The following is a 25,775-nucleotide window of genomic DNA, read 5'->3' as shown; positions in this document are numbered from 1 at the left end:
GAGGGGGTGGAGGAGGGCTGTGGTGATAGGGAGGGGGTGGAGGGGGGCTGTGGTGATAGGGAGGGGGTAGAGGAGGGCTGTGGTGATAGGGAGGGGGTGGAGGAGGGCTGTGGTGATAGGGAGGGGGTAGAGGAGGGCTGTGGTGATAGGGAGGGGTGGAGGAGGGCTGTGGTGATAGGGAGGGGGTAGAGGAGGGCTGTGGTGATAGGGAGGGGGTGGAGGAGGGCTGTGGTGATAGGGAGGGGGTGGAGGAGGGCTGTGGTGATAGGGAGGGGTGGAGGAGGGCTATGGTGATAGGGAGGGGGTGGAGGAGGGCTGTGGTGATAGGGAGGGGGAGGAGGAGGGCTGTGGTGATAGGGAGGGGGTGGAGGAGGGCTGTGGTGATAGGGAGGGGTGGAGGAGGGCTGTGGTGATAGGGAGGGGGGTAGAGGAGGGCTGTGGTGATAGGGAGGGGGTGGAGGGGCAGGGCTGTGGTGATAGGGAGGGAGGAATGGAGGAGGGCTGTGGTGATAGGGAGGGGTGGAGGAGGGCTGTGGTGATAGGGAGGGGTGGAGGAGGGCTGTGGTGATAGGGAGGGGGTGGAGGAGGGCTGTGGTGATAGGGAGGGCTGTGGTGATAGGGAGGGTGGAGGAGGGCTGTGGTGATAGGGAGGGGGAGGAGGAGGGGGCTGTGGTGATAGGGAGGGGAGGAGGAGGGCTGTGGTGATAGGGAGGGGTGGAGAAGGGCTGTGGTGATAGAAAGGGGGGATTGGAGGGGGTGGAGGAGGGCTGTGGTGATAGAGAGGGGGATTGGAGGGGCTGGAGTGATAGAAAGGGGTTGGATGGGGTGGAGGAGGGCTGTGGTGATAGAAAGGGGGTGGAGGAGGGCTGTGGTGATAGAAAGGGGGGTGAAGGAGGGCTGTGGTGATAAAAGGGGGGTGGAGGAGGGCTGTGGTGATAGAAGGGGGATGGAGGAGGGCTGTGGTGATAGAAAGGGGGGTTGGAGGAGGGCTGTGGTGTTAGAAGGGGGGAGGAGGGCTGTGGTGTTAGGGGGGAGGGCTGTGGTGATAGACAGGGAGGTTGGAGGGGGGGATGGCTGACAATTTAGACCATGTTTGGCTGAGCCTCGAGGAGCGCTGTCATGTATGTTATGAGATTCCACTGATAAAAGGCCAAAGTGGTCCAGGTTTATGTGATGGGGAGAAGTCTGCAGGAGCTGTTTGTCCCAGGAGGGTTTCTCAGGTCCTGGGAATGGAGGGGTGGTGGTGTTGGTGGGGGACAGAATATCTCAAACACGCCAAGACCCCAAGGAGAAGAATGATGGGGTGAGAGGGGGGCTGCGGCGGCTGTATCGTTGGCTGCTTACTGGGGTCACATGGTCAGTGTGGCTGTGCATGCCTGTCATCACTAAAAGGCCTGACATAGCACTCCCAGTAACATGAGCCCAAACTAATTCCGGAGGCCCAGGGGTCTGACTGGGAGATCACCACAGAGCCGCCCCAACTAGGGATGGGTATGAGGAATCGAGGACTCGAACGAACTTCCAAGCTCGATCTTGGTCCAGAGATGACATTTTTTTCAAATACTGTAAAACTATTTTGTGGAATGTGCTTTGCGGCTGCTTGAAGGGGAAGTGAAGTTTGGTCATGGAGACAATGTTAATTTACCTTATACCATGGCATTGTTCAATACTAATTTCTGATTGGCTTGAAGGGCATTCAAGAGCGTGCATTATTTCCCTATAATGCATGGTATATCAGCGGGGTAGAATTCAATGGCTATAGTTAATTCTTACTTGTTCTATATTTGCTTTTGAAAACAAAAGTCGAATTGAAAACATTATTGGCAATGTTGAATTCGATTTGCATTATAGCAAGCTAAGACTGATGGTTTGGTTACCAAGGCAACTACTGCAGCTATTTCAGTGGATGTTGTCGAACACATTTCTACCTGCAAATGAACACATTTCTAGCGTCAAATGTGTTAAATTATAGCCATGGTATGAAAGGTATAGTCAACTCGGGGCTCAACGTATTCTCTGGAAAATAAAGCAACTCTGTTCCACTTGTTCATTATTTTCCAAAGAATGCATTGCCCCTCGTTGATTAGGCCTTACTTGACTATAGTGTTCCATTTGTACATGTGCATTTGCGGGGCACAACAAAAAATAAACCAAGCCAAGCATTACACTCTTCTCCCTAAATTCCCTTTCCCTTTTGTGTCTCATTCACTCAATTGCGCCCTGACCTCTCCCTCCACACACGCGTGCTGAGTGGGCACACAAGCTCCCGTTATGCCAGAAATAAATACCTATAAAACGTAGCTGATGGGGTACACAAGCTCCCGTTATGCCAGAAATAAATACCTATAAAACATAGCTGATGGGGCACACAAGCTCCCGTTATGCCAGAAATAAATACCTATAAAACGTAGCTGATGGGGCACACAAGCTCCCGTTATGCCAGAAATAAATACCTATAAAACGTAGCTGATGGGGTACACAAGCTCCCGTTATGCCAGAAAAAATACATATAAAACGTAGCTGATGGGGCACACAAGCTCCCGTTATGCCAGAAATAAATACCTATAAAACATAGCTGATGGGGTACACAAGCTCCCGTTATGCCAGAAATAAATACCTATAAAACGTAGCTGATGGGGCACACAAGCTCCCGTTATGCCAGAAATAAATACCTATAAAACATAGCTGATGGGGCACACAAGCTCCCGTTATGCCAGAAATAAATACCTATAAAACATAGCTGATGGGGTACACAAGCTCCCGTTATGCCAGAAATAAATACCTATAAAACATAGCTGATGGGGTACACAAGCTCCCGTTATGCCAGAAAAAAATACCTATAAAACATAGCTGATGGGGCACACAAGCTCCCGGTATGCCAGAAATAAATACATATAAAACATAGCTGATGGGGCACACAAGCTCCCGTTATGCCAGAAATAAATACCTATAAAACGTAGCTGATGGGGCACACAAGCTCCCGTTATGCCAGAAATAAATACCTATAAAACATAGCTGATGGGGCACACAAGCTCCCGGTATGCCAGAAATAAATACCTATAAAACATAGCTGATGGGGTACACAAGCTCCTGTTATGCCAGAAAAAAATACCTATAAAACGTAGCTGATGGGGCACACAAGCTCCCGTTATGCCAGAAATAAATACCTATAAAACATAGCTGATGGGGTACACAGCTCCCGTTATGCCAGAAATAAATACCTATAAAACATAGCTGATGGGGCACAAAAACTCCCACAAGTTATGCCAGAAATAAATACCTATAAAACATAGCTGATGGGGTACACAAGCTCCCGTTATGCCAGAAATAAATACCTATAAAACATAGCTGATGGGGCACACAAGCTCCCGTTATGCCAGAAATAAATACCTATAAAACATAGCTGATGGGGCACACAAGCTCCCGTTATGCCAGAAATAAATACCTATAAAACATAGCTGATGGGGTACACAAGCTCCCGTTATGCCAGAAATAAATACCTATAAAACGTAGCTGATGGGGCACACAAGCTCCCGTTATGCCAGAAAAAAATACCTATAAAATGTAGCTGATGGGGCACACAAGCTCCCGTTCTGCCAGAAATAAATACCTATAAAACATAGCTGATGGGGCACACAAGCTCCCGTTATGCCAGAAATAAATACCTATAAAACGTAGCTGATGGGGCACACAAGCTCCCGTTATGCCAGAAATAAATACCTATAAAACATAGCTGATGGGGTACACAAGCTCCCGTTATGCCAGAAATAAATACCTATAAAACGTAGCTGATGGGGCACACAAGCTGATGGGGCCAAGCTCCCGTTATGCCAAAATAAATACCTATAAAACGTAGCTGATGGGGTTATGCCAGAAATAAATACCTAAAAACATAGCTCCCGTTATGCCAGAAATAAATACCTATAAAACATAGCTGATGGGGTACACAAGCTCCCGTTATGCCAGAAAAAAATACCTATAAAACGTAGCTGATGGGGCACACAAGCTCCCGTTATGCCAGAAATAAATACCTATAAAACGTAGCTGATGGGGCACACAAGCTCCCGGTATGCCAGAAATAAATACCTATAAAACATAGCTGATGGGGTACACAAGCTCCCGTTATGCCAGAAATAAATACCTATAAAACATAGCTGATGGGGTACACAAGCTCCCGTTATGCCAGAAAAAAATACCTATAAAACGTAGCTGATGGGGCACACGAGCTCCCGTTATGCCAGAAATAAATACCTATAAAACATAGCTGATGGGGTACACAAGCTCCCGTTATGCCAGAAATAAATACCTATAAAACGTAGCTGATGGGGCACACAAGCTCCCGTTATGCCAGAAATAAATACCTATAAAACATAGCTGATGGGGCACACAAGCTCCCGTTATGCCAGAAATAAATACATATAAAACATAGCTGATGGGGCACACGAGCTCCCGTTATGCCAGAAATAAATACCTATAAAACATAGCTGATGGGGTACACGAGCTCCCGTTATGCCAGAAATAAATACCTATAAAACGTAGCTGATGGGGCACACAAGCTCCCGTTATGCCAGAAAAAAACATAGCTACCTATAAAACGTAGCTGATGGGGCAAAAGCTCCTATGCTGATGGGGCACACAAGCTCCCGTTATGCCAGAAATAAATACCTATAAAACATAGCTGATGGGGTACACAGCTCCCGTTATGCCAGAAATAAATACCTATAAAACATAGCTGATGGGGTACACAAGCTCCCGTTATGCCAAAAATAAATACATATAAAACATAGCTGATGGGGCACACAAGCTCCCGTTATGCCAGAAATAAATACCTATAAAACGTAGCTGATGGGGCACACAAGCTCCCGTTATGCCAGAAATAAATACCTATAAAACATAGCTGATGGGGCACACAAGCTCCCGGTATGCCAGAAATAAATACCTATAAAACATAGCTGATGGGGTACACAAGCTCCCGTTATGCCAGAAAAAAATACCTATAAAACGTAGCTGATGGGGCACACAAGCTCCCGTTATGCCAGAAATAAATACCTATAAAACATAGCTGATGGGGTACACAGCTCCCGTTATGCCAGAAATAAATACCTATAAAACATAGCTGATGGGGTACACAAGCTCCCGTTATGCCAAAAATAAATACCTATAAAACGTAGCTGATGGGGCACACAAGCTCCCGGTATGCCAGAAATAAATACCTATAAAACATAGCTGATGGGGTACACAAGCTCCCGTTATGCCAGAAATAAATACCTATAAAACATAGCTGATGGGGCACACAAACTCCCGTTATGCCAGAAATAAATACCTATAAAACATAGCTGATGGGGTACACAAGCTCCCGTTATGCCAGAAATAAATACCTATAAAACATAGCTGATGGGGCACACAAGCTCCCGTTATGCCAGAAAAAAATACCTATAAAACGTAGCTGATGGGGCACACAAGCTCCCGTTCTGCCAGAAATAAATACCTATAAAACATAGCTGATGGGGCACACAAGCTCCCGTTATGCCAGAAATAAATACCTATAAAACGTAGCTGATGGGGCACACAAGCTCCCGTTATGCCAGAAATAAATACCTATAAAACATAGCTGATGGGGTACACAAGCTCCCGTTATGCCAGAAATAAATACCTATAAAACGTAGCTGATGGGGCACACAAGCTCCCGTTATGCCAGAAATAAATACCTATAAAACGTAGCTGATGGGGTACACAAGCTCCCGTTATGCCAGAAATAAATACCTATAAAACATAGCTGATGGGGTACACAAGCTCCCGTTATGCCAGAAAAAAATACCTATAAAACGTAGCTGATGGGGCACACAAGCTCCCGTTATGCCAGAAATAAATACCTATAAAACGTAGCTGATGGGGCACACAAGCTCCCGGTATGCCAGAAATAAATACCTATAAAACGTAGCTGATGGGGTACACAAGCTCCCGTTATGCCAGAAATAAATACCTATAAAACATAGCTGATGGGGTACACGAGCTCCCGTTATGCCAGAAAAAATACCTATAAAACGTAGCTGATGGGGCACACAAGCTCCCGTTATGCCAGAAATAAATACCTATAAAACATAGCTGATGGGGTACACAAGCTCCCGTTATGCCAGAAATAAATACCTATAAAACGTAGCTGATGGGGCACACAAGCTCCCGTTATGCCAGAAATAAATACCTATAAAACATAGCTGATGGGGCACACAAGCTCCCGTTATGCCAGAAATAAATACATATAAAACATAGCTGATGGGGTACACAAGCTCCCGTTATGCCAGAAATAAATACCTATAAAACATAGCTGATGGGGTACACAAGCTCCCGTTATGCCAGAAATAAATACCTATAAAACATAGCTGATGGGGTACACAAGCTCCCGTTATGCCAGAAAAAAATACCTATAAAACGTAGCTGATGGGGCACACAAGCTCCCGTTATGCCAGAAATAAATACCTATAAAACATAGCTGATGGGGTACACAGCTCCCGTTATGCCAGAAATAAATACCTATAAAACATAGCTGATGGGGTACACAAGCTCCCGTTATGCCAAAAATAAATACCTATAAAACGTAGCTGAAGGGGCACACAAGCTCCCGGTATGCCAGAAATAAATACCTATAAAACATAGCTGATGGGGTACACAAGCTCCCGTTATGCCAGAAAAAAATACCTATAAAACGTAGCTGATGGGGCACACAAGCTCCCGTTATGCCAGAAATAAATACCTATAAAACATAGCTGATGGGGTACACAAGCTCCCGTTATGCCAGAAATAAATACCTATAAAACATAGCTGATGGGGCACACAAGCTCCCGTTATGCCAGAAATAAATACCTATAAAACATAGCTGATGGGGCACACAAGCTCCCGTTATGCCAGAAATAAATACCTATAAAACATAGCTGATGGGGTACACAAGCTCCCGTTATGCCAGAAATAAATACCTATAAAACATAGCTGATGGGGTACACAAGCTCCCGTTATGCCAGAAAAAAATACCTATAAAACGTAGCTGATGGGGCACACAAGCTCCCGTTATGCCAGAAATAAATACCTATAAAACATAGCTGATGGGGTTCACAAGCTCCCGTTATGCCAGAAATAAATACCTATAAAACATAGCTGATGGGGTACACAAGCTCCCGTTATGCCAGAAATAAATACCTATAAAACGTAGCTGATGGGGCACACAAGCTCCCGGTATGCCAGAAATAAATACCTATAAAACATAGCTGATGGGGTACACAAGCTCCCGTTATGCCAGAAATAAATTCCTATAAAACATAGCTGATGGGGTACACAAGCTCCCGTTATGCCAGAAAAAAATACCTATAAAACGTAGCTGATGGGGCACACAAGCTCCCGTTATGCCAGAAATAAATACCTATAAAACATAGCTGATGGGGTACACAAGCTCCCGTTATGCCAGAAATAAATACCTATAAAACATAGCTGATGGGGTACACAAGCTCCCGTTATGCCAGAAATAAATACCTATAAAACGTAGCTGATGGGGACACAAGCTCCCGGTATGCCAGAAATAAATACCTATAAAACATAGCTGATGGGGTACACAAGCTCCCGTTATGCCAGAAATAAATACCTATAAAACATAGCTGATGGGGTACACAAGCTCCCGTTATGCCAGAAATAAATACCTATAAAACATAGCTGATGGGGCACACAAGCTCCCGTTAATGCCAGAAATAAATACCTATAAAACGTAGCTGATGGGGTACACAAGCTCCCGTTATGCCAGAAATAAATACCTATAAAACATAGCTGATGGGGTACACAAGCTCCCGTTATGCCAGAAATAAATACATATAAAAAGTAGCTGATGGGGCACACAAGCTCCCGTTATGCCAGAAATAAATACCTATAAAACATAGCTGATGGGGCACACAAGCTCCCGTTATGCCAGAAATAAATACCTATAAAACGTAGCTGATGGGGTACACAAGCTCCCGTTATGCCAGAAATAAATACCTATAAAACGTAGCTGATGGGGCACACAAGCTCCCGTTATGCCAGAAATAAATACCTATAAAACGTAGCTGATGGGGCACACAAGCTCCCGTTATGCCAGAAATAAATACCTATAAAACATAGCTTATGGGGTACACAAGCTCCTGTTATGCCAGAAATAAATACCTATAAAACGTAGCTGATGGGGTACACAAGCTACATTCCTTGCCAAATGACGAAAGTGTTATCATCAATTCAAAATGGATTGGTTGATTTGAGGTTGGAAAGTACACTACATGACCAAAAGTAGTGGACACCTGCTCTTCAAACATCTCTATTTAAAATTATAGGCATTAATATGGAGTTGGGCCTCCCTTTGCTGCTATCACAGCCTCCACTCTTCTAGGAAGGCTTTCCACTAGATGTTGGAACATTGCTGCGGGGACTTAGTGAAGAGCATTAGTGAAGTCGGGCGCTGATGTTGGACAATTAGGCCTGGCTTGCAGTCGGCATTCCAATTTATCCCGAAGGTGTTCAATGGGGTTGAGGTCAGGGCTCTGTGCAGGCCAGTCAAGTTCTTCCACACTGATCTCAACAAACAATTTCTGTATGAACCTTGCTTTGTGCATGGGGGCATTGTCATGCTGAAATAGGAAAAGGCCTTCCCCAAACTGTTGCCACAAAGTTGGAAACAGAATTGTTTGGTATGTCATTGTATGCTGTAGCTTTAAGATTTTTCTTCACTGGAACTAAGGGGCCTAGCCAAAACCAAGAAAAACAGCCCCAGACCATTATTCCTCCTCCACCAAACTTTACAGTTGGCATTATGCATTCAGGCAGGTAGAGTTCACCTGGCATCTGCCAAACTCCGACTCGTCTGTCGGACTGCCAGATGGTGAAGCGTGATTCATCACTACAGAGAGCGTGTTTCCACTGCTCCAGAGTCCAATGGTGGCGAGCTTTACACCACTCCAGCCGACACTTGGCATTGCGCATGAAGATCTTAGGCTTGTGTGCGGCTGCATTTCATGAAGCTCCTGACAAACATTTCTTGTACTGACGTTGCTTCCAAAGGCAATTTGGGACTCGGTAGTGAGTTTTGCAACCGAGGATGGACGATTGTTATGCTCTTTAACACTCGGCGGTCCCATTCTGTGAGCTTGTGCAGCCTACCACTTAGCGGCCGAGTCGTTGTTGCTCCTAGATGTTTCCACTTCACAATAACAGCACGTACAGTTGACCGGGGCAACACTAGCAGGCTAGAAATTTAAAGGCGGCATCATATGACAGTGCCACGTTGAAAGTCTCAGTGAGCTCTTAATTAAGTAAGGCCATTCTACTGCCAATGTTTGTCTATGGCGATTGCATGGCTGTTTGCTCGATTTTATACCTATTTTAGATTTTCTATACCACACCGGGGTATACGGTATTGCCGAATGTGCACAGAAGGGGTATATTTACTTTATCAAAACTATTTAGGCAACAGGGATCTTGATCCAGGAGGGGATTGAATGTCTCTGATGTAACCAAGAAGCTTGATCTTGACATCCAGCCACTTAGCTAGCAAGTTAGCAAACCAAATGCATAACTGGAGCCCTGAGCTGGATATAATTGATTTGATTTCTTATATTTATACTTTTAGTTGTAAGCAGTTGTGTAGCACGCTCCCACTCCCCCCGGGAAATATCGCCCAAGCCTATCGAACAGTCAAAACATTTCAAATGCTCATCCCTAACCCCAACCCCAACACCCCAATATGGATACAATGACTTCAGCAAGGATAACAACATTTATTAAACGAGTGGGCTGATGTTCCTCTTGGCTTGGTGAGTGGTTGAAAACCCACGCAGTTATTTATTACTGGTCCATCCTTTCAGAATACTAATTGGTGTGTAAGGCTGCAGTGTTGGGGGGAAGCTGAGGGTGAATGACATTGACCTTAGGCTTAGACAGCTTTTATCATGAGTTTTATCCCTCTGGGGCTCCATAGTGTCTCATTACACGGAAATGTCATTTAAAACCACGTCTGCTTAGCATCAGCTCAGAGTCAGAGTTAGCCTATAACTCTTGAGGATGGAACGGGAGTAACGGGAGTAACGGGAGTTGCCACATGGCTCGAAGCCAATCAAATGTTTTCTCTTGATATGAAAAGTGAAAAATCTGTCGGCGCTAGCTAACATTTACTGTTTTTAAATGATTTTTGTAGCACCAGTCTTGAATTTCAGTGGTTATTTTGCCATTTACTGGCCTATGTTTTGATTTTATACTGGTTACAGTGCCTTCAGAAAGTGTTCACACCTCTTTACTTATTCCACGTAAAGTGGGATTAACATGAGTTTCATTGTCATTTTTTTGTCGATCTAAACAAAATACTCTGTCAAAGTGGAAGAAAAATTCTAGCATTTGAAAAACAATTATGAAAAATAAAACACTAATATAACTTAACTAGATAAGTATTCAAGATGTTAGATTCACCTTTTGGCAGCGAGTCTTTCTGGGTAAGTATCTAAGAGCTTTGCTCACCTCGATTGTGCAACATTTGCCCATTATTCTTTTCCAAAATCTTCAATCTCTGTCAAGTTGGTTGTTTATCAATACTAAGCTATTTTCAAGTCTTGCCATCGATTATAAAGTCGATTTACACTACCGGTCAAAATCTTTAGAACACCTACTCATTCAAAGGTTTTTCTTTACTTTTACTATTGTCTACATTGTAGAATAATAGTGAAGACATCAAAGCTATTAAATAACTATGAAACATGGAATCATGTAGTAAATAAAAAATTGTTAAGCAAAAATATAGTTTATATATGAGATTCTTCAAATAGCCACCCTTTGCCTTGATGACAGCTTTGCACACTCTTGGCGTTGTCTCAACCAGCTTCACCTGGAATACTTTTCCAAAAGTCTTGAAGGAGTTCCCACATAAGCTGAGCACTTATTTGTTGTTTGCTGCTTTTCCTTCACTCTGTGATCCATCACATTCCAAACCATCTCAATTGGGTTGAAGTCGGGGGATTGTGGAGGCCAGGTCATCTGATGCAGCACTCCATCACTCTCCTTCTTCGTCAAATAGCCCTTACACAACCTGGAGGTGTGTTGGGTCATTGTCCTGTTGAAAAACAAATAATAGTCCCACTAAAGGCAAACCAGATAGGATGGTGTATCGCTGCAGAATGCTGTGTTAGCCATGCTGGTTAAGTGTGCCTTGAATTCTAAATAAATCACAGACAGTGTCACCAGCAAAGCACCATCACACCACCACCTCCATGCTTCACGGTGGGAACCACACATGCTGAGATCATCCTTTCATCTACTCTGTGTCTCACAAAGACACAGCGATTGGAACAAAAAATCTCCAGTTTGGACTCCAGACCAAAGTACAAATTTCCACCGGTCTAATGTCCATTGCTCGTGTTTCTTGGCCCAATCAAGTCTCTTCTTTGAAAGGATCGACGCAGGAGATGAGAAGCAGGTACAGGGAGTGAAGGTCTAATAACTGACGGACATGAAACCGAACAGGAACAGCGTCTGGACAGGAACACATAACAACAATTAATGCGAACACAGGGAACATCACCGAGGAACAGACAGATATACAGGGGGAATCAACCACGTGAAGGAGTCCAGGTGAGTCCAATGAGCGTAGCTGCGCGTAATGATCAAATCAAATTTTATTGGTCACATACACATGGTTAGCAGATGTTAATGCGAGTGTAGCGAAATGCTTGTGCTTCTAGTTCCGACCTAATACACACAAATTTAAAGGGATGAATATGAACATGTACATATAAATATATGGATGAGCGATGGCCGTGCGGCATAGGCAAGATGCAGTAGATAGAATAGAGTATATACAGTGCCTTGCGAAAGTATTCGGCCCCCTTGAACATTGCGACCTTTTGCCACATTTCAGGCTTCAAACACAAATATAAAACTATTTTTTTGTGAAGAATCAACAACAAGTGGGACACAATCATGAAGTGGAACGACATTTATTGGATATTTCAAACTTTTTTAACAAATCAAAAACGGAAAAATTGGGCGTGCAAAATTATTCAGCCCCCTACTATTATTCTGACATTTCACATTCTTAAAATAAAGTAGTGTGTATGTGTAGACATGATTAAAGTGGTGTTATTTAAAGTGACTAGTGATACCTTTATTAAATCCATGTATTACATTTATTTAAGTGGCCAGAGATTTGAATCTGTATGTTGGCAGCAGCCACTCTGTTAGTGATGGCTGTTTAACAGTCTGATGGCCTTGAGATGGAAGCTGTTTTTCAGTCTCTCGATCCCCGCTTTGATGCACCTGTACTGACCCCACCTTCTGGATGATAGCGGGGTGAACAGGCAGTGGCTCGGGTGGTTGCTGTCCTTGATGATCTTTTTGGCCTTCCTGTGACATCGGGTGCTGTAGGTGTCCTGGAGGGCAGGTCGTTTCCCCCCGGTGATGCGTTGTGCAGACCTCACTACCCTCTGGAGAGCCTTGCGATTGTGGGCGGAGCAGTTGCTGTACCAGGCTGTGATACAGCCCGACAGGATGCTATCGATTGTGCATCTGTAAAAGTTTGTGAGTGTTTTAGCTGACATGCCCCATTTCTTCAGCCTCCTGAGGTTGAAGTGGCGCTGTTGCGCTTTTTTCACCACGATGTCTGTGAGGGTGGACCATTTCAGTGTGTCAGTGATGTGTACGCCGAGGAACTTAACTTTCCACCTTCTCCACAATTGTCCCGTCGATGTGGATAGGGGAGTGCTCCCTCTGCTGTTTACTGAAGTCCACAATCATCTCCTTTGTTTTGTTGACGTTGAGTGAGAGGTTATTTTCCTGACACCACACTCCGAGGGCCCCCACCTCCTCCCTGTAGGCCGTCTGATGTTGACAGGTGCGTGTAAAGACGGGTAGCCTGACGCCCTCGAGCCCCAGGAAGGGGGAGCAGGCGTGACATTCTTCTTATTGGTGTCCTTTAGCAGTGGTTTCTTTGCAGCAATTCGACCATGAAGGCCTGATTCACACAGTCTCCTCTGAACAGTTGATGTTGAGATGTGTCTCTTACTTGAACTCTGTGAAGAATTTTTTGGGGATGCAATTTCTGAGGCTGGCAACTCTAATGAACTTATCCTTTGCAGCAGAAGTACCTCTGGGTCTTCCTTTCCTGTGGTGGTCCTCATGAGAGCCAGTTTCATCATATCGCTTGATGGTTTTTGCAACTGCACTTGAAGAAACTTTCAAAGTTCTTGAAATTTTCCATATTGACTGTCCTTCATGTCTTAAAGTAATGATGGACTGTCATTTCTCTTTGCTTATTTGAGCTGTTCTTGCCATAATATGGACTTGGTATTTTATCAAATAGGGCTATTTTCTGTAACCCCCCCTACGTTGTCACAACATTGGCTCAAATGCATTAAAGGAGGAAAGAAATTCCACAAATGAACTTTTAACGAGGCACATCTGTTAATTGAAATGCATTCCAGGTGACTACCTCATGAAGCTGGTCGAGAGTGTGCAAAGCTGTCATCAAGGCAAAGGTTGGCTATTTGTTCACTACATGATTCAATATGTGTTATTTCATAGTTTTGAAGTCTTCACTATTATTCTATGTAGACAATAGTAAAAAAATTAAGAAAAACTCTGGTATGAGTAGGTGTTTCCAAACTTTTGATTGGTGGTGTATGTCAAAACTGTAACTAGGCCACTCAGGAACATTCAGTGTTGTCTTGGTAAGCAACTCCAGTGTAATTTGCAACTCCAGTGTATATTTGTTTTTGGTTATTGTCCTGCTGAAATGTACATGTGTCTATTGGAAAGCAGACTGAGCCAGGTTTTCCTCTAAGATTTTGCTTGTGCTTAGCTCTATTCCATTTATTTGTATCATAAAAAACTCTGTAGTCGTTGCCAATGACAAGCATACTCATCACATGATGCAGCCAGCACTATGCGTACTAAGTGATGTGTTGTGTTGGATTTACCCCAAACATAACGCTTTCTATATTCAGGAATGAAGTTCATTTCTTTGTCACATTTTTTGCAGTTTTACTTAAGTGCCTTATTACAACAGGATGCATGTTTTAATATAATTTATTCTGTACAGGCTTCCTTATTTTCTCTCTGTCATTTAGGTTAGTATTGTGGAGTAATTACAATATTGTTGATCCAGCCTCAGTTTTTTCCTATCACTGCCACTAAACTCTGTAACTGTTTTAAAGTCACCATTGACCTCATGGTGAAATCACTGGGCGGGTTCCTTCATCTCTGGCAACTGAGTTAGGAAAGACGCCTGTCTTTGTAGTGTAATTAATTACTTCACCATGGTCAAATGGATATTCAATGTCTGCTTTTATAAAATAAAAAAATACCATCTACCAATGTGCCCTTCTTTGTGAGGCATTGGAAAACCTTGCTGTTGTTGAATCTGTGTTTGAAATTCACTGCTCGACTGAGGGACCTTTACAGATACTTTTATGTGTGAGGTACAGAGATTAAGTACTCGTAAAAAAAACAGTTTAATCAAATTTATTTATATAGCCCTTCTTAGATCGGCTGATATCTCAATGTGCTGTACAGAAACCCAGCCTAAAACCCCAAACAGCAAGTAATGCAGGTGTAGAAGCACAGTGGCTAGGAAAAACTCCCTAGAAAGGCCAGAACCTAGGAAGAAACCTAGAGAGGAACCAGGCTATGAGGGGTGGCCAGTCCTCTTCTGGCTGTGCCGGGTGGAGATTATAACAGAACATGGCCAAGATGTTCAAATGTTCATAAATGACCAGCATGGTCAAATAATAATAATCACAGTAGTTGTCGAGGGTGCGACAGGTCAGCACTTACGGATTAAATGTCAGTTGGCTTTTCAAAGCCGATCATTGAGAGTATCTCTACCGCTCCTGCTGTCTCTAGAGAGTTGAAAACAGCAGGTCTGGGACAGGTAGCACATCCGGTGAACAGGTCAGGGTTCCTTAGCCGCAGGCAGAACAGTTAAAACTGGAGCAGCAGCACGGCCAGGTGGACTGGGGACAGCAAGGAGTCATCATGCCAGGTAGTCCTGAGGCATAAACCTAGGGCTCAGGTCCTCCGAGAGAGAGACACTGTTATGCAACATATTATGTGACTTGTTAAGAAAATGTTTACTCCTGAACATATTTAGGATTGCTATAAAAAAGGGGTTGAATATATGTTGACTCAAGACATTTCACATTTTCCTTTTTAATGCATTTGTCAACATTTTGAAGAACATAATTCTACTTTGACATTATGGGGTATTGTGTGTGTGTGTAGGCCAGTGGGGGATTTCAAAAATATTTTTTCGCCATTTTAAGTTTGGGCTGTAACAGAACAAAATGTGGAAAAAGTCAAGGGGTGTGAATACTTTCTGAACACACTGTATTTTGATTCTTCCTTTAATCTGTGACTGTTCTTTTGGCTGTGGCTAAGTCAGTCACATTATTGTCCAGCTGGGCCATTCCTACAGAGGAAATAAAGGTGGAGAAGTTTTCTTTATTCCCAAACAGTGAACTCTGACCTCATCTTCATTGGACAAATTAGAGAATGAGATGAATGGTTGGCTCAGAGTAGGGCTGGGCGATATGGCTTAAAAATCATATCGGAATTGTTTTCTAACATATGGGCGATTCACGATATAGATCAACATTTTTGAATGTTTTTGCTTTACAGGCATTTGGAATATCGCGTAACAAACATCAATTCAAATGAATTCAATATATTGCCCAGTTCTAGCGCAGAGAGGAATATACCATTTCTCATGTTTCTTCAGTGGATTTCAATGAAACACAGACTATCCTGAAATCCAGGCTAACTCTGAAGTACCTCTTGCCCTGCCTGCACTTTATGTGAACATACGTGAACACAGTGCACTTTAGTGCATGTTGATGTATATTTAATGTATGTAGAATTTGTCTCCTGCCTCTCGCTAGCTGTCATCCTATTCCTGATGTGGAGAGGTTGTGGAGCGGAGGTGTTCTGCTCTCACTCTGAGCTGGTAGGCTGGCTGGAGTCTGTCTGGATGGAAACAAACGCCATCTCTGAGAGACAACCCATCGTCCTGAGGATGAGATATACTGATCAAGCTCACAGAGACGGGGAGAGAGAAACGAGGGAGAGAGAAACGAGAGAGAGGCTCAAATTCTTCCAGCCAGCCCACTCCACTCCCTGCCGCCTTGCTGTCGTGGAATTATCTCTCAAACTCTCATTCCTGAGGAATTGCTACTGCAGCTGTTGGACTGAATCCTAACGAGTGAGTGGAAATCATGGGGACCCTGCGGATGACCCTGAGCAGAGGAGGGAGGATAGGAAGAAGAGGTGGAACGAGAGCTCACAGAGTGGAGAGAAGGCAAAAGCAGCAGGACAGTGTCTTTTAGCAGGAGCAGCCGATAAGAGTTTTCTTTCTCCTTCTGAGGTGGAAGAGGTTAAAACTTGAGGCAGAGTTTCTATAAATTGGACAGCTTTGTATGTAAATAACCATCCAGCTCTTCACTCATAGGCTGGGCTGGGAGCCAGGGGGGCTGTGGGAGCCTAAAGGGTGTTTCAACATTGAAATGCAAAGCCTGACAGGATCAGTGAGTCTAACTCAAGACAGCTCCTCCATTGGCATGGGACAGGGGGGCTGACTGACTTGCTTCCTGCTCCCCCCTCCCTGCCTCCCTCCCTCCTGCCTCCCTCCCTCCCCCCTCCCTGCCTCCCCTACCCACTCCTCTTCCAGAGCAGCCGGATCTGTGAGCAGAGTAGACGTTCAGGACAACACAGCCGGCAAGCGAGCAGGAGAGAGAGAGAGCGAGAGAGAGCTGTAAAGGAGAGCGAGAGACTGCTTTAAGAGAGAGAGCTGTAAAGGAGAGCGAGAGACTGCTTTAAGAGAGAGGGAGAGAGAGAGCTGTAAAGGAGAGCGAGAGACTGCTTTAAGAGAGAGCGAGGGAGAGAGACTGCCGCACTGAGGGTTGGAGGAGAAAAACAGGAATACAAAGGAAAGGAGAAAGTCATTGCTTTCTGCTCATACACACTGGCTGGGTGGTTTTCTTCCCTGCGCGCCCGTGTGTTTTTCTTATCCTCGCTCATATGTATCAAGCTCCCATCCTCCATCATCCATCCACACACGCGCAGACAGAGCATAGATACGCTCGCTCACTACACACCCTTTCTGAAGGAGAGAGAGCTGTGGCCGTGGATGGACCAGTTTTAACAGGGGATCGCCTGCTACTGATGAAGAAGCGTTTATTTTTTTGCACTTTTGCTTCACAGATTTCCCTGATTGGATTTTGATTAGAGGAGAGGAGGGTTGGGGTTTTGTTTGTTCATGTGCTGTTTGGCTTGGCGCAGGGCCCACGGCACGGCACAGAGCTTCCCGTCCTTTTCTCTGGGAGTCCAGGGAGACGGTGAGTGACACTGGCTCTGGACAGCCCTCCCCTGGCTGCAGATCTCATCTGTTTGGCCTCTTTTGTGTTCGCGGCTCGTGGTTAGCCAAGCCCTCCCTCCCGCACTGAATTGAGCTATTGTCTGGATTTCGGGGTCTCTCACGCTGCCCCCCCCCCCCCCCCCAGTGTTCGTTTGTCTCTGGTCACGCTGAAGCTGGAGGCTGGAAGCCTGGATTAATGGCAGACGGAGGAAGGTAATGCATCGCTGGACGCTGCCTCTGCTTTTGGATCACTCAAGGAAAAGGAACGAGACCTTCCCACAGCATTCAGCCAAGCAGCTAGCGTTACCACGGTTTGTCTGTGAGATCGTGCCGTGAGTTTGTGTGTGTGTGTGTGTGTGTGTGTGTGTGGCAGGGAGAGAGACGGAGGGAGAGTAATAGTATTCCAGTGATCTAGCTGCCTGCTTCCATGTCTCCAGCCTGACCTGGGCTGAGGTGTAGCCCTCCCTCAGGGTGGATGTGGGGACGGGGTATCAACAACCCTCAGGAGGTCAGCCTAGCCCTCCCTCCCTCCCTGCCTCCCCATGAAGAAGACACAGAGCACCACCCTGCGTCGGGCCTGGCCCAGCTCAGATTTCTCGGACCGGGCCTCGGAACGCACCCGGTCCCGCAGCGAGAAGGACTACCGCCTTCACAAACACTACCCCCCTCAGTACATCTGCCAGTCCCCCCGGGGCTACATGACATCAGGTGGGTCTGTCAGTCTCTGCTCTGCTCCGTCGACATGGAGCTAGCTACTACGGCTCATTCTGTGTGTGTGTTGCTGTTTGTACTGTAGTAAGGTGTGATGATGTTGGAGTTTACATTTTTCCAGGCGAGGTACTTGTTTGTCTTGAAATATGTCAACCTATTATTTGCTTTACAAATTACAATGTGTCTCTGTTATTATAGATGGACCCAGCAATATTACATGATGACATCACTGTATTTTTACCACCATGATTTTTCATGATAGTATCTTAACGGCTGAACATCAGTCTGGAATGGTAGCATTGTGTCAAAAGGCTGAGTTAGTTGGTATGATTCAGCAGGCTGATCAGATCTAGGGTTGAATCAGACAGTGCAGAGGCCTTTGTCTGAATCTTGGCTGATGACAAACAATTGGACCGGGCAGGACCAGGGTCAGATGACACCAGCTAAACATGCTTGTAATGCTTGGGAAACAGCATTTAAAATGCAGGCAATCACCTCTGCCAGAGAGAAAATAGCCTACAATATGCAAGGGATATTTTAACCATAATGTTTCATTGTTGGTTAAACAGCTCATTTTGATAATGAAAAGAGAGAGAGAGAGAGGGCCCTATTGGCCTTGTCTGATTAATATTCAGCAGTAGGCCTCGTTCATGTAGCTTATCAAAGGAAAAAGACAACCTCCCGCGTTTCTTTTCAGCAGAAGATGTAGTCCCCCTGCTAACCACAAACCCCAGAATGCATTGCCACTCTACAACGCACAGTGCCAGGATGTTCTGTTTTGTTTCCTCCATCCTAATATTTTTTTAAGCGTGTCTAACCTCAGAGTTGATTTAATTACTTCTTGTTAATGTGGGGAGCAGAGCTGACACAAACTGATGGAACTGGGATGTATGTTAGGGGGCCTGAGAACGTCTCCAATCAGTTTGCTTAGGCAGAGAAAAGGAGAGCCTGAGTATTTTCAGCCTGAACGAGCCCATAGAGAAAGGCTGAATGGAGGCTGAGCCGAGGACCGCCAAGACTTACATTGATTCAAGGCCTCTTCAAGTTTCCTAGCAACACAGCGGGTCAGAGGGTAAATGGCCATGGCCATTATTGGAAATGAATATGAATTGGAGGAAAAAGACCTCAAATTAGAATACATGCCCGGGGAGACAGAGCCAGAACCATTTTTGCTCAATTTTGTTGGTCGAGGGTTTTCTGTGTGCGTCAGCAGTGGACAGTCTGAGAGCCAGCAGCTACAGTAGCTTTTCAAATAGGAAGAATAGGCTTACACAATACAACATCCTGGCAGCTGAGCTACATGATGCAACTCGACAAAGTAAACAATAACAAGAGAATATTCACGCATATTAAACGAATAGGACACTGTGTTTTGGTTAATCATGTCCCATAACCTGGATTTTAAACTTTATTTTAAACCTTTTCCAGAAATGACGATTGAAAGCAATTGTCTGAGGATGGTCCTGGACCATCTTACATAAAAAAGAAAAGGGGACAATTTGATGAAAAAGCTTTAAATAAAGGTTCAAATCCAGGTCATGTGACATGACTAGCCAAAACACAGGGCACTACAAAGGAATAATACATGATCATACATATGAATTTCAGCCATTTGGCAGAGTAACCACGACTAAACTATTCCTTTGCGTATGAGGGCATCATATGAACCAGTGGTGGTAAGAAGCCGGTGGATTGTAGTAAGGGGCTGACTTATGGCCTTAACCATAGACCTTGTCTCACAGGCTGCAGCAGCATTTAGAGGGTCAGTCACAATCACAGGCATTGTTTAGAGATAAACACCCTCCGCTTTGGGCTTCGTCCCACATGGCTCCCTATTCCCTATATAGTGCACTGCTTTTGAGCAGGGCTTATAAGGCTCTGGTCAGAAGTACAGCTCTATGTAGGGTATAGGGTGTCCTTTTGGACGTAGCCTTCGTGGCCAGAGGGGGAGCTGCAGCTAAGCTGGACCTTGTGCTCAGTCTTAATGTTCTCTAATGTCATTAGTTCTCTCATGGGTATTACATGGGGACAAAATATCTGGTTCTGATAGTATCATGGTTCTCCATCCCAAAGCTCAAAGATTCCTGGGCAGTTGATTGGTTTGGTGCATGAATATTGGCTTGTTCCCTGGCCTTTCACTGCAAAGTAGAGGTCGACCGATTATGATTTTTCAACGCCGATACCGATTATTGGAGGACCCAAAAAAGATCAAATCAAATCAAATTTTATTTGTCACATACACATGGTTAGCAGATGTTAATGCGAGTGTAGCGAAATGCTTAGATACCGATTAACTGAAGGAACTGAATGAACACTTATTTTAACTTAATATAATACATCAATAAAATCTATTTATCCTCAAATAAATAATGAAACATGTTCAATTTGGTTTAAATAATGCAAAAAAGTGTTGGGAGTAGAAAGTAAAAGTGTAATATGTGCCATGTAAAAAAGCTAACGTTTAAGTTCCTTGCTCAGAACATGAGAACATATGAAAGCTGGTGGTTCCTTTTAACATGAGTCTTCAATATTCCCAGGTAAGACGTTTTAGGTTGTAGTTATTATAGGAATTATAGGACTATCTCTATAACATTTGTATTTCATATACCTTTGACTATTGGATGTTCTTATAGGCACTTTAGTATTGCCAGTGTAACTTCCATCCCTCTCCTCGCTCCTACTTCGGCTCGAACCAGGAACACAACGACAACAGCCACCCTCGAAGCAGCGTTACCCATGCAGAGCAAGGGGAACAACTACTCCCAAGTCTCAGATCGAGTGAGGTTTGAAACACTATTAGCGCGCACCCCGCTAACTAGCTAGCCATTTCACATCGGTTACACCAGCCTAAACTCGGGAGTTGATAGGCTTGAAGTCATAAACAGCGCAATGCTTGAAGCATTGCGAAGAGCAGCTGGCAAAACACACGAAAGTGCTGTTTGAATGAATGCTTACGAGCCTGCTGGTGCCAACCATTGCACAGTCAGACTGCTCTCTCAAATCATAGACTTAATTATAACATAATAACACACACAAATACGAGCCTTAGGTCATTAATATGGTCGAATCCGGAAACTATCATCTCGAAAACAAAACGTTTATTCTTTCAGTGAAATACGGAACTGTTCTGTATTTTATCTAACGGGTGGCATCCATCAGTCTAAATATTCCTGTTACATTGCACAACCTTCAATGTTATGTCATAATTACGTAAAATTCTGGCAAATTAGTTGGCAAAGAACCAGGCGGCCCAAACTGTTGCATATACCCTGACTCTGCGTGCAATGAACGCAAGAGAAGTGACACAATTTCACCTGGTTAATATTGCCTGCTAACCTGGATTTATTTTAGCTAAATATGCAGGATTAAAAATATATACTTCTGTGTATTGATTTTAAGAAAGGCATTGGTGTTTATGGTTAGGTACACGTTGGAGCAACGACAGTCCTTTTCGCAAATGCGCACCGCATCGATTATATGCAACGCAGGACACGCTAGATAAACTAGTAATATCATCAATCATGTGTAGTTAACTAGTGATTATGATTGATTAAGTTTAATGCTAGCTAGCAACTTACCTTGGCTTCTTACTGCATTCGCGTAACAGGCAGGCTCCTAGTGAGGCAGGTGGTTAGAGCATTAGACTAGTTAACTGTAAGGTTGCAAGATTGAATCCCCGAGCTGACAAGGTAAAAATCTGTCGTTCTGCCCCTGAACAAGGCAGTTAACCCACCGTTCCTTGGCCGTCATTGAAAGTAAGAATGTGTTCTTAACTGACTTGCCTAGTTAAATAAAGGTGTACATTTTTTTTTATATAAATAAAAAAATAGGCATAATCGGCGTCCAAAAATACCGATTTCCGATTGTTATGAAAACTTGAAATCGGCCCTAATTAATCGGCCATTCCGATTAATCGGTCGATCTCTACTGCAAAGAACATAAAAAATTCAAGTAAATGCATTTGTCATTGCTACGTAAACTATGAACATTCCACAGGCAGAAATGCATCCCAAGCTTTTATTGTGTGTCAGCTGAATTCAGCGTGAAGGGGAAAATTAGAACATGAACCCGAAGACTGAGGAAGTCAGGGTTTCCTTCCCCAGGTGAGACAGCCAGGTGAGATAGGAAGGAGCTACCATTCAACATTACATTGTACAGAAAGACTATGGGGCATTTTTGGATGTTGTCCCAAATCCATTAGCGAAATTGTGTGTCTGTCTCTGTGGGTGTATGTGGCAGACATACACTACATGACCAAAAGTATGTGGACACGTGCTCATCGAACATCTCATTCCAAACTCATAATACGGAGTTGGTCCCCCCTTTGCCGATATAATAGCCTCCACTCTTCTGGGAAGGGAAATATTCAGTAAGACCATTCTACTGTCATTGTTTTTCTATGGAGATTGCATGGCTGTGTGCTCGATTGTATACACCTGTCAGCAAAGGGTGTGGCAGAAATAGCCGGATCGCACTCATTTGAAGGGGTGTCTACATACTGCTGTATATATACTGTACAGTATGTCCTTGTCTCTGACCTGTATGTGTCTACTGTAGAAGATAACCACAAAGGAAAAGCTGCCTGTCTTTTAAGCCTCCTCTTTCCTCGTGGTTTTTAAACCTCCCCTATCCTCATGGTTTTAAGCCTCCTCTTTCCTCATGGTTTTAAACCTCCCCTATCCTCATGGTTTTAAGCCTCCTCTTTCCTCATGGTTTTTAAACCTCCCCTATTCTCATGGTTTTAAGCCTCCTCTTTCCTCATGGTTTTGTAAAGTAAACTTCTGACTGTGGGGAGAGCTTTTAAGAGCACTTGGCAAGTAAATGCCTCCCAATCCTTACACGGAACCCAAACCGGCTGCGCGCATGCGCCATCGTGCATAAATGTATTTTGTCCCCCCCACACCAAACACGATCACGAAATGCGGGTTAAAATATCAAAACCAACTCTGAACCAATTACATGAATTTGGGGACAGGTCGAAAAGCATTAAACATTTATGGCAATTTGGCTAGCTAGCTTGCACTTGCTATCTAATTTGTCCTATGTAGCTAGGTTGCTGTAGCTAGCTAATTTGTCCTGGGATATAAACATTGAGTTGTTATTTTACCTGAAATGCACAAGGTCCCCTACTCCGACAATTAATCCACACATAAAACGGTCAACCGAATCGTTTCTAGTCATCTTTCCTCCTTCCAGGCCTTTTCTTCTTTTCTTTGAACTTATATGGTGATTGGCATCTAAACTTTCATAGTATTACCACGACGACCGACAACACAGTTTGCCTTTCAATCACCTACGTGGGTATAGCCAATGAGGAGATGGCACGTGGGTATCTGCTTCTGCAAACCAATGAGGAGATGGGAGAGGCAGGACTTGCAGCGCGATCTGCATCACAAATAGAACTGACTTCTATTTTAGTCCTTGGCAACACAGACGCTCGCAAGCAGAGTGGGTGCAATAATTGAATAATATAGATTTCAAAAATGATTTTGCAACGCTCGCACACGCGACGCGAGCAGTGTAGTCTGTGGGCTAGTGTGTAACGTTGATGTCTGCCAAAGGAAATCTACTACATGTAGTCCGAGAAACAGGAAAGATAGGGTGATATGATACCGCTTTAAGATGGGTAATGTTCCCAAGCTCCTGTTTCAGTCATTACATTGTTTTGAAATTTATTCAACTTGGAGAGAAGAATCAACTCTGCTAGATATGAAGGCCAACAGGTAGTGGTTTAGAGTGTTCGGCCAGTAACCCATAGGTTGCTACTACGAATCCCCGAGCCGACAAGGTAAAAAATATATATTGATGTGCCCTTGAGGCACTTAACCCTAATTGCTCCAAGGTTGTCGTTGATAATGGCAGACCCTGGCTTGGACCCTACTGTCCAAGGGCGTCTCAGGGACGCCCCATTTTGTTTCAGCCTTATTCTAAAATTGATTCAATTGTTGATTTTTTTCTCAGCAATCAACACTCAATATCCCATAACTTTTTGAAATGTTAACAAATGTAGTAAAATAAAACCACATCACCTTTACTCAGTACTTTGTTGAAGCACCTTTGGCAGCGATTATAGCCTATTCTTTTTGGGTATGATGCTACAAGCTTGGCACACCTGTATTTGGGGAGTTTCTCCAATTTTTCTCTGTAGATCCTCTCAAGCTCTGTCAGGTTGGATGGGGAGCATCACTGCACAGCTATTTTCAGGTTTTTCCAGAGATGTTCGGGTTCAAGTCCGGGTTCTGGCTGGGCCACTCAAGGACATTCAGAGACTTGTCCCAAAGCCTTCCTGTTGGAAGGTGAAATGTTGCCTCTGTCTTAGGTCCTGAGCACTCTGGAGCAGGTTTTCATCAAGGATCTCTCTGTACTTTTCTCTGTTCATCTTTCCCTCGATCCTGACTAGTCTCCCAGTACATGCAGCTGAAAAACATCCCCACAGCATGATGCTGCCACCACCATGCTTCACTGTAGTGATGGTGACAGTTCTCCTCCAGAGGTGACGCTTGGCATTCAGGCCATAGAGTTCAATCTTGGTTCCATCAGACCAGAGAAACTTGTTTCTCATGGTCTGAGAGTCCTTTAGGTGCCTTTTTGGCAAACTCCAAGCAGGCTGTTATGCCTATTACTAAGGAGTGGCTTCTGTCTGGCCACTCTATCATAAAGGCCTGATTGGTGGAGTGCTGCAAAATGGTTGCCCTTCTGGAAGGTTTTCCACATCTCTTGTTCAGTTTAGCCAGGTGGCCAGTTCTGGAACAGTCTTGTTAGTTCCAAACTTCTTCCATTTATGAATGATGGACGCCACTGTGTTCTTGAGGGCCTTCAATGCTGCAGAAATGTTTTGGTACCCTTCCCCAGATCTGTGCCTCGACACAATCCTGTCTTGGAGCTTTACGGACAATTCCTTTGATCTCATAGCTTGGTTTTTGTTCTGACATGCACTGTCAACTGTAGGACCTTTTATATAGACAGGTGTTTGCCTTTCCGACTCATGTCCAATTAATTGAATTTACCACAGGTGGACTCCAAGTTGTTGAAACATCTCAAGGATGATCAATGGAAACATGATGCACTTGAGCTCAATTTTGAGTATCATAGCAAAGGGTCGGAATACTTATCTAAATAAGGTATATCTGTTTTTAAAAATATATACAGTGGGGCAAAAAAGTATTTAGTCAGACACCAATTGTGCAAGTTCTCCCACTTAAAAAGATGAGGCCTGTAATTTTCATCATAAGTACACTTCAACTATGACAGACAAAATGAGAGAAAAAAAATCCAGAAAATCACATTGTAGGATTTTTAATGAATTTATTTGCAAATTATGGTGGAAAATCAGTATTTGGTCACCTACAAACAAGCAAGATTTCTGGCTCTCACATACCTGTAACTTCTTCTTTAAGAGGCTCCTCGTTACCTGTATTAATGGCACCTGTTTGAACTTGTTATCAGTATAAAAGACACCTGTCCACAACCTCAAACAGTCACACTCCAAACTCCACTATGGCCAAGACCAAAGAGCTGTCAAAGGACACCAGAAACAAAATTGTAGACCTGCACCAGGCTGGGAAGACTGACTCTGCAATAGGTAAGCAGCTTGGTATGAAGAAATCAACTGTGGGAGCAATACAAGACCACTGATAATCTCCCTCGATCTGGGGCTCCACGCAAG

General features: G+C 44.1%; 1 protein-coding gene across 2 annotated transcripts in view; it reads left to right on the top strand.

The window, feature by feature from the left end:
• LOC115129264 (storkhead-box protein 2-like) overlaps positions 1-25,775 on the top strand; it is a 121,357-nt gene that overhangs the window by 22,563 nt on the left and 73,019 nt on the right. Inside the window, exon 1 of one of the 2 annotated variants that reach the window (XM_029659425.2) lies at positions 16,688-18,106. The exons of the other annotated variant lie outside the window; for it this stretch is intronic. Coding sequence (XP_029515285.2) covers positions 17,941-18,106 — 166 coding nt within the window. The 5' untranslated portion in view covers positions 16,688-17,940. Of the gene's footprint in view, positions 1-16,687; positions 18,107-25,775 lie in introns of those variants that run through there. 2 annotated transcript variants of the gene reach the window in all.

Source organism: Oncorhynchus nerka, linkage group LG5, assembly GCF_034236695.1.
Source record: "Oncorhynchus nerka isolate Pitt River linkage group LG5, Oner_Uvic_2.0, whole genome shotgun sequence".
NCBI classification, from domain to species: domain Eukaryota; kingdom Metazoa; phylum Chordata; class Actinopteri; order Salmoniformes; family Salmonidae; genus Oncorhynchus; species Oncorhynchus nerka.
The sequence above is the reverse complement of the archived record's forward strand: the minus strand, read 5'-3'. Positions and strand labels throughout refer to the sequence as shown.